Source organism: Eubalaena glacialis, chromosome 4 (assembly GCF_028564815.1).
Source record: "Eubalaena glacialis isolate mEubGla1 chromosome 4, mEubGla1.1.hap2.+ XY, whole genome shotgun sequence".
Taxonomy (NCBI): Eukaryota; Metazoa; Chordata; class Mammalia; order Artiodactyla; family Balaenidae; genus Eubalaena; species Eubalaena glacialis.
In genome coordinates this window covers 127,739,028-127,747,995 of record NC_083719.1, presented here as the reverse complement: position 1 = coordinate 127,747,995, position 8,968 = coordinate 127,739,028, and the positions used below count along the sequence as shown (strand labels likewise).

General features: G+C 54.6%; 1 protein-coding gene across 8 annotated transcripts in view; it reads right to left on the bottom strand.

The window, feature by feature from the left end:
* Nucleotides 1-2,394: 2,394 nt before the first annotated feature.
* Nucleotides 2,395-8,968, bottom strand: part of SYNPO (synaptopodin) — a 52,846-nt gene continuing 46,272 nt past the window's right edge. For 7 of the 8 annotated variants that reach the window (XM_061189860.1, XM_061189859.1, XM_061189861.1 and 4 more), the window contains one exon: nt 2,395-4,490. In XM_061189860.1, the coding sequence (XP_061045843.1) occupies nt 3,813-4,490 (678 nt within the window). In that variant the 3' untranslated portion in view covers nt 2,395-3,812. The remainder of the gene's footprint in view (nt 4,491-8,968) is intronic. The other variant, XM_061189863.1, reaches the window with a different exon arrangement.

The window sequence follows — 8,968 nt, the reverse complement described above, 5'->3', positions numbered from 1 at the left end:
TTTGCTTGACTTGTTCATTCCTCCTTTCCTTTCTTCCTCTGCTTCCTTCCTTCCTCCCTTCCTCCCTCTCTCCCTCCCTCCCTCCCTCCCTCCACCTTCTCACATTCTCTGAGCCTCTATGGACTGAAAATAAATAAGGCAGGGCTCTGTCCTCAAGGAGCTCAGCCAGGCCTGTGTCAGACCTGTAAACAGCCTTTGCGACGCATCATGGGAAATGCTCTGGGAGGGCCAGGGAAGGGGGCCACCAGCTCGGCCTGGGGGTGGGGAAGGCCTCCCAGAGGAGGAGACATTTGAGCTGGGCCTTGAAGTCTGAGTGGGAGCTCACAGGCAGAGAGGGGCACGGGCACTGCAGGCTGAGGCCATGTCACACATAGGATGTTAGGGGTCAGCGAGGAGAGCTAGAACTGGGGGCTGGGGTGGTGCTGAGAGATGAGGCCAGACAGGTGGGCAAGGGCCAGATCACAGCAGGCTTTTCAAAAGTATAGTGTGTCTTATAAAGGGCTGTTGGAGTTTAAGGCAGTGGAAGGGAGCAGTCACATGGTCATTTTCCAAAGATATCTCTGGCTGCCCTGTGGAAAGTGGGTTGGCGGGAGTTAGTCTGGAGGCAGGACGATTTCACTGTGGTCAGGTGAGACCTGGGGGTGGCTGGACCAGCGAGGTGACAGAGGGCATGGAGAGGAGGAGAGGGGCTTGAGGGGTATTTGAAGAATCACCAGGTCCCAGTTAGAGACTGGATGTGGGAGGTGAGGAAAGGGCCGCTCCCGTTTCTGGATTGAGTCATTCAAGGAAAATAATGGTGAGGAGTAGGGGGCGCAGCTTGGGGTTGGGGGCAGAGACTGAGTTCAGTTTGGGGTGAAACTGGTTTGGCGTGTCTGGGCACCAGGATCACCAGTAGGCAGGGGGATACTGTGCTCAGGAGAGGTTCCTGCTGAAGATAAAGACTGAGTCAGAGGTGCACTAACCACTACCAGGGAAGGGTGGGACCAGCAGGGATGCGCCGGGTCCAGGGCAGGGAGCTCCTGTACCTGTGTGCTGGATAGACTGTCCAAGGGCATATCTCTTAAGAAGAAGCCTGGACTCTGCTGTGGACCACCTGAACTCAGCTTCCTGCCCGTCAGAGTCCTTTGCCCAGCCTCTGCTGGGCCTGAGCTTTTAGAGGGGAAGGTGAGGGATCTTGGTCTCACCTGGGAGTGGGGCCCCAATCCCCTTCTCTGGGCAAAGGACGCCCCCATCAGGAGAGGAGCACTCCTGATGGTGTGAATCCTGAGTTCTCTAGGATTGCCTGGACTCTGACGTTACCTCTCATAGGGGCTCCTCCTCCTGTCTGAAGCCCCGACCTGCCATCAGGAAGCAGCCCCAGAGCACTGGGCCCTGATGCAGCTTGGCCCTGGCCACTCCAGTGACAGTGTTCTGTGGTCAGGGCCTGGGCAATACCACCTTGAGACATCACCTCACCAACTCACTCATTACACAGATAGGGAAGCTGAGGCCTGGAGAAGGAGTGGGTTTACCCAGGGTCACCCAGCTAGTAGATGATAGGACCAGAACTTCAACCCACGGACTTCTTCTATGGCCCAGAGTGTTTTCGTTGTTCCCCATCTCTGCTCATGATTGCTACTTCCCAAGCTCCCATCCCATGTGTATCAAACATTCTCATCCACCCAGCATCCCATGGACTGTTCCATGGTTGGGGAAAAGGGAAGGGCTTTAGACATAGCTGAAAATGACACAGGAGACAGAAAGATGCAGGAAGCATTTATTGAGGGCCAGAGCTGAATTCTACAGGAGGCAAAAGGCAGGACACAGGAAATTTCTAGTGAGTTAGAGGAGAGGACTGGGGGAGAAGGCAGTTACAAGGAGAGACCAGCCAGACAGAACTGCAGCTTCCCAAGGCTGCCTCCTGGTGGCTCTTTGGGGGAAATGCAGGTAGAAGTGGATTTTCTCTGCCACTGCATCAACCAGTGGCCTGATAGTGTCTTTTCTCTGAAAGAGGCCCTTAGCCCCAGCCTCCCACACTACAAGGGTCCCTGAAGCAGGTGGGGACTTCAGTAATGTGATCACTCATCACTGACAAGTTGGAGCACCCTCTCATCTTCCTACCAACAGGGCCTATGTTCCCAATCTTTAGGGCCTGGGAATCCTTTGGGATCAGTCCTTTATTCCAAAGCACCCCACCCTCACCCTGACTCCCATCCTAACCCCAGCTTGCCCTAGCCTCACTTAGGGGTTCCAGGTCTAAATCACCCTGAGGGATGGGTAAGTCTCCTCTTAACCCCAAAATCACCCTCTGTCCCTCACCTTTAGCAACATCCTGGTATCCTTTCACTTACATACATACCTTTGATCCTCAGCCAATTACAGCCCCCCCACCCCCCCACCCCCCCACCCCCCCACTTAGTTTCCTGAAACTGATATTCTGAACCTCTAGAGGGCACCACCAGCCAACTCTGGAAACTATAGGACTGAGGTACATTCCTCCCTGTGTCCCTCCTGGGGATTGGAATCAGAGTCACTACAGCCTAAGGGACAGGCTAGAGCCTGCAGCCAGGCTCCCCAAGGTCACTGGGCACCAGACACTGGCTAGGCCGGAGTGTGACGGGAAAGAGATGAGGCAGAACAGGGCCCCCTCATCTGGGCACAGTATGGATGCTGGGGCCTGAAACTGAAGAGTGGAGTACTTCCTAAGGAACCAGAAACACAGGCAGACTCTGGTCTAACCCCTCACTCACCCACCCAAGCTCATCTCCCCAGCCAGTCCTCCAGCACTACTCTCCCTCCCTTCCTAATACTGTGGAATGCATTTCAGGACTGGAAGAGCCCCCAGAGGTCATCTGAGCCAATCCATTCCCTACTAGAATCTCCTCTATGCATCCTGGCCACTGCTTGCATACCACCCATAACAAAGAACTCTTTGCCTCCCTCTTTCCAAATGGGCAACCTCAAACTCAGGGCTACCAGGTAAAGGCAGAGGATAGCAGATAGCTCCGTATCAACTCTTCTCTGCCCGGCTCAGCTTTGAGCGCAGAGCCTACCATGAAAGGGCCCGGAAGGGATAGATGGGTTGGAGACACCTATAGCATAATTCCTGGAGACCCTGGGAAGCCTGAATTGGGGTGGAGAAAAGCCTGAGAGGGATCTGAGAGGAGGAATCTTCCCTCCTCTTCTCTCCAGAGAGAGGGACTCTCCAGAGAAGCCAGCAGGGCACCTTTAGCTGGCCTGGGAGACCCTCTCTAAAGGTCACCATGGTAAAAACAGAGCTTGTCTGGGAAGGGATGGAAAACAGCTGCTCCTGCCTGGGACTTGGTGCCAGGGAGGCGGAGGGTCAAGCCAGGACCTGGACAAGGAACTCAGGCGTAGGATCCTCTGAACACACCCCTCATTTACCAGACTCCAGAGATCAGAGCCAGGAAGCGGGGGAAAGAGTATGGAACCCTGCAATGCAGCAAGTCTAGGGGTCCATACATACAACACCCTGCCTCTTCCAAGGCACTAGTGTGTGTGTACTGATAGAAAGGGTAATTTAGAAGTTTGGAGATTGCCTTGGCCAAAGCTCTATTAAACAGATGGGAAAGCTGAGGAGCAGAGGAAGGGTCTTTCCCACAATGACTGAATGACAGAGCAAGGGCTAGAACCCAAGCTTGGATCACCACCCCACCCCCAAGCCCAGAGCTCTCCTCCCCTGACCCCTTATCTCTGGGGCTATCAAAGAGGCCAGACCCTTGGGGACATGGTGCTGGGATCTCCCAAGCCCAACGACACTTCTTCTGGCTCGGCTCTCCCGGGGCAGGGATGGGGTGTGGGCGGGGAAGCTTTTAGGTGGTGCAGGAGGCCTCCGTGGGTAGGCTACCACGCTTGAGCCTCAGGCTGCCGTTCCACCCGCGGGGACAGATGTTGTAGCCGAGGATGCCGGGCGACTTAGCCCCAGAGTCCTCGGAGTCGAGGGACACATCGGAGTCCGTGGGCGAGCGGCGGTAGGGGAAGGGCCTGGGCGGCGCGGGCAGCGGGCTCCGGGGACTGGCGCACGGCGAGGGCCCGGCGGGCAGCGGGCTCCGGGGGATGGGAGCGAACGTTGCCCCGGGGTCCGCGGCCTGGCCGGGTCGGGCCGGTAGGGGCGAGCGCATGCGCGGCGGCGGTGGCGGCGGTGGCAGCGCTCTCGGCGGGGAGAAGGGCCGAAGGCTCTCAGCGCCCGCCGGCCGCGGGGAGGCGCTCTTGCGCCGGGCCGCGTTGATGATGTTTCGCGCCAGGAGCGCCTGCAGCTGGCGGCTGGGGGGCCGCGCCTCGGTCTCAGGTCGCAGAGGGGATACGGAGCGCTCGCTCCAAGAGGGGGACATGGGCGGCGGCGGCGGCGGCGGCAGCGGCGGGGGGCTGCTCAAGCTGCTCCCGCGGCCCGGCTCCCACGGCCCCGGGCTCACCCAGCCGTCCAGGCTGCTGGGGGGCCGGGACGCGCCCGGCGTCCAGGGCGGGGAGGTGGGCAGGTTCTCTCGGCGGTCCTGGGGAGAGAACAGAGAGGGTGGGGGCAGGCGTTAGTGCTGGGCTCCTCTATACCGGGGTTTCAGAAGGGACCGAGTCGGCTGTGTCCATTGTACAGAGTCGGGAAGCCAGCGACCAAAGTCAGGTAGTGCCTGCAGAAAAACGCAGGTGCCCCAACTTTCATCTTTCAGGTGCTTGAACGAGCTCACGCTGCCTGCCCCTGCGCTTAACAGGGAGGCAGATGACTGGCGGTTTAAGAACGCTCGCTTTGGAGACAGACCTCTTTGTTTACTGAATGAACTTGGGCAAGTTGCTTCAGCAACAGAAGCAACTCGAAGCCCCTGGGCTGCAGTTTCCTCCTCTGTGAAATGGGAGTATAATATCAGCATGTACCCTATAGGATTGTTGTGAGGAGTAAATGAGATAACTTACGTAAAAGACTTATCACAGTATGAGAAGGTTCCCTAGAAGAGAGTACGTGCGCAATAGATGTTAGTTACCTTAAAGACATACTAGAAGGATACACATGAAACTAACCAGAGTGCTTCTCTGTGAGGAAATGGGGTGAACAGGGCAGGGGACACAGCCACAGGAGTGGGAATAAGGCTTTTAATGTATTATATACTTTTTATATAAGTTTAAGGTTTTGAACCATATGGATATAATATCTATTCAAAAAATTAAAAGCAAAAATATTGATCATTATTACTAAAGTTGGACTTAGGGAAAGGCCCTTTCTGTCTCAATCCCCCTGCCATGTTGCCATGGTCACCTCCTAATTGTTCCTTGGACACCTTGAACAGGGAGGAGGTTCCCACCGACAGATGGAACATAAAAGGAAGTTGGGTCATTCCTCACTAGGCAGCACACTCCCCTCACTGGACTTCTTGCCAGCATGGGGTGGGGAGTGTGGGTTCCGTGAGGCCAAGTTGGTGAACCTCTTTGAAGTTATAAAGCACTGCTCTGCTATACACTATCATACCTGCTTCCTACCTCCTTAGGAACTTTCCAGTCTACAAAGTTGGGTCTCATCCTTACTCTCTCATCATATCCTCACAACAGCCTGGTGAAGTAGCTGGTATTATCACACCCATTTTACAGTGATGAAAATGAAGTTCAGACCTGTAAATACTATCTGGTGTGTTCTGCCCCACCAGGAAGTGTGTGTGACTATCTGTTGCTTAAAGGTGGGAGGCAGGCTTAAGCAGTTTGAACTGATTTGAAAGTACAGGGCTTGGGGATCCATGCCCAGCATGTATCTGCTAAACCATCCAGCTGTTCAGCCAATCAGATTCCAGCAACAAGCCAGTCCACTCAGTCTTCAATCCAATCCAAATTCACCAGCAGTCATCCCTCAAAGTCCAGAACTAGCCAGTCCATTCAGTGCCTCCTACCCAATCAAAATCTAGAACCTCTCGTAAGATCCATTCTCTCATCCAATCAGTAACCAGCCACAGCCAAGCCAGTCAGCTTCTCATCCAATCAGAATCTAATTTCTCCCAATCAAAAGGAAGCAATAAAGTACATGTATTCTCCAAACAATGCAGCAGCTACCAGATGAGCCCAGACTCAGAAATGGAGCCCTTTAACCTACAGAGGAACGTACAGCAGTCTGAACAGATTTTTCATGGGATTGGGAATGTTAGGAACCTCCCGGGGACATCCAAGGCCCCAATCATCAAGTAGGAAAGTTAAAGCTCAGCATGGGCTCCGCCTCTTTTACTCCCAGGGTCAGAGTTGTGTCTATGTGAGCCAGAGACACTGGGAGCTGCTGTCTGTGAGCCATCTCAGGAATCTTTCAGTGAGCCTGGCTGGGGGGAGCAGGGCCAAGAGTTCATGATCCAAGTCCATCAACAAGCACTGAGGCAGAGGAACCAGGGCTTTCAGCCAGGAGCAAAGCAGGCTGGGGCAAGAGGAGCTATGATAACTGTCTGAAATCTCCAAGGATGGTCTGCCTTTAGTGGCCACAAGGGGAAGGCTAGGGCCAGCAAGTGGAAGGAGTAACAGAATTTACTTCTCAGAATGCCTGGGTTGGAATGCTGGGGGCAGTGGTGAGCAGCTCCTCATGCTTTGGAGGTGGGCCAGGGCCTGACCTCATTGAGACTGCCATGTCTGGGTACTGACTGTGTGTGTGTGTGTGTGTGTGTGTGTGTGTGTGTGTGTGTGTGTGTTGGGGGGTGGGGGAGCAGTGAATAATACAAAAAGGCTGCAGGGAATCAGAATTATTCACTTTCTGAAAAAGTTCTCAATGTACCATATACACCAGAACTCCTTGGAAATGCACATGGGTGAAAATTCAGAAAGGGGCACCCACTTAACCCAGCAGCAGACCCAAAGCAGAACACATGTGTGGGGTGAAGGCACGAGTAGAGCATAGTCAGACAGGAACTATCAGAGATCAAAGAGAGCTAGCTCCCAGACAGCTTCTGTAATCCTCTTGTTGCACGGAAGGGGAGACTGAGGCCCACGGGTTGTCTAAGGTCACACAAGGAGCTAGTTGCAGATCTGGGCCTAGCACCCATGTTTCTGGCTCTTGATGGCAGTTTGCTCCTCTCCACGAGGGCAGAAACTCATTTTATGCACGAGCCCGGCAGTGATAACTGTGGAAAGTGGCCAGATTTAGATAATGGGGGCGACGGGGGGCGGCTGCTGAGGGAACCAGAAAGTATATATGCTCTGGCTAAAGGCACTTAAATACCACTTTTAAAGAATTCGAACAAACCTGGACCATAAGGGGCATGGGTTTTCCCCCATGCTCTACAGACTTTTTGGCCAAACTCTTAAGGAAGGAGAAAACAGAACATGATTTCCACAGGATTCTGGTTCCCTCAGTGCTGACCCAGGGAAGAGAGAGGGCAGCCCTCACTTTCAAACCAGCACACATCTGTACCCATGGCAGATCCAGACACTCAGCAGATGCAGGCAGCACGTGGACACACACCACAGGCTCACACGCCGTAACTAAGCAGTCCCACCCCACTTCCCAGGCCAGAATTGGGGAGGAGGGAGAGGGCCCTGACCACCAGCCAGTGAGCGTGGAAGAAAGAAAGAAGCAAGACAGATTTGAGGCAGAGTGTATTGAGAACAGGAGAGAAAACAAAGTTGAGGGAAGAGCTCAGCCAGCCTGATCACAGGAGCTGCAGGATGGAGGGTGGGCTCTTCCATTGCTGGCCCTCAGGGGTGGAAGGGAGCAGGGGTCCGGAACATGTGCTTCACTCTGTCCTGGGAGGGGTGTGGCGTGAAGGAGCCGAGCTCCCTCGCGACTCTCCCATGCATGCCCCCACGTTCTGGGCAGAATGAACTCACTGGGAAGGCACCCCCTGTTGCCATGGAGACAAGCCGAGAGCTCATGAAAACTGCAGGCTCAGCCCAGCATGGGCACCGCCTCCACCACCCCTCGCCCCTCTGGGGAGCCCAGAAATAGGGCTGGGAAAGAGAAAGTGGGTGGTGCTCGCCCCCGGTCTTGGGAAGCTTCCATCTGAATTCTGTCTCTTGCGTCTATATTCTCTAATCCCCACAAAGTGTGGTTTTGGGGGGCTGTAGCACATCAAAGGTGTCAGAGGTGGTGAGGATCTCAGACTACCTGACTCAAAACCCTCACAGTATGATGGGGAAACTGAGACCCAAAGCTACACATGGAGTCCATCTTTGAGAATCCAGATCTCCTAAGTCCCAGCCTTTTTTTTTTCCAAAACCTTAAGGTCTCCTTTGTCCCTTCCTTGAGCTGCTGTGCTCCTGCCCCAGCCCTTGCCGTGTTCCCACTGTCTCCAGGCGATCCTGAGCCTGAGCAGTCCCAGCCTAAACTTCTGATCTCCCGGTCTCCTGCTGCAGCTCATTCCAGCCACACCCTCCCAAGGACACCCTTACATCTACTCCCCATCTGTCCTATGGCAACTGTCCCATTTCCTTCCCCTCTCTTCCCAGGGGACTGTCTTATCACTTACAGGGCCTTTCTCCCAAAGCACCAGCCTTTCCTCTCATTCCTCACAGATTGTCCAGCTAGGAGGGCCCTCATTGTATAAATGAGAAAACTGAGGCACAAAAAGGGAAAGTGACTTGGCCAAAGTCGCACAGCAAACGGGAGGCTGAGATGCCTCTCTCCTTGCGGCCCCTTCCACTGCACGTAGATGGCTGCTTTCAGTCGTGCAGATCTTGGCTGAGGTTGAAGGCAAAACAGCTGATGGATACACTGCTAGGGGCCTCTCTCCTAGCTGCACACCAACCTCTGCACAACCTCCTACAGGGCTCTCTGTCTCTCAGGGGTCCCCTGGGACCTCCCACATCCCAGAACAGTGAGGGCAAGCTAGGTAGAACCAGGGCTGAGGTCTGGGATGAACTGCGTTAGCTGTCTCGAAAGCAGAGCTAGATGTTTGGAGAGGGCATGAAGGCAGCTGAGCAGAGGGCCAGGAAGAAGAGTGTCAGACAGCAGTGGTGGGCTGAGTCCTCATCCAGCAGAACCCAGGAGAAGAGAAAATGTGGAGGCCGAGGCAAAGGTCTC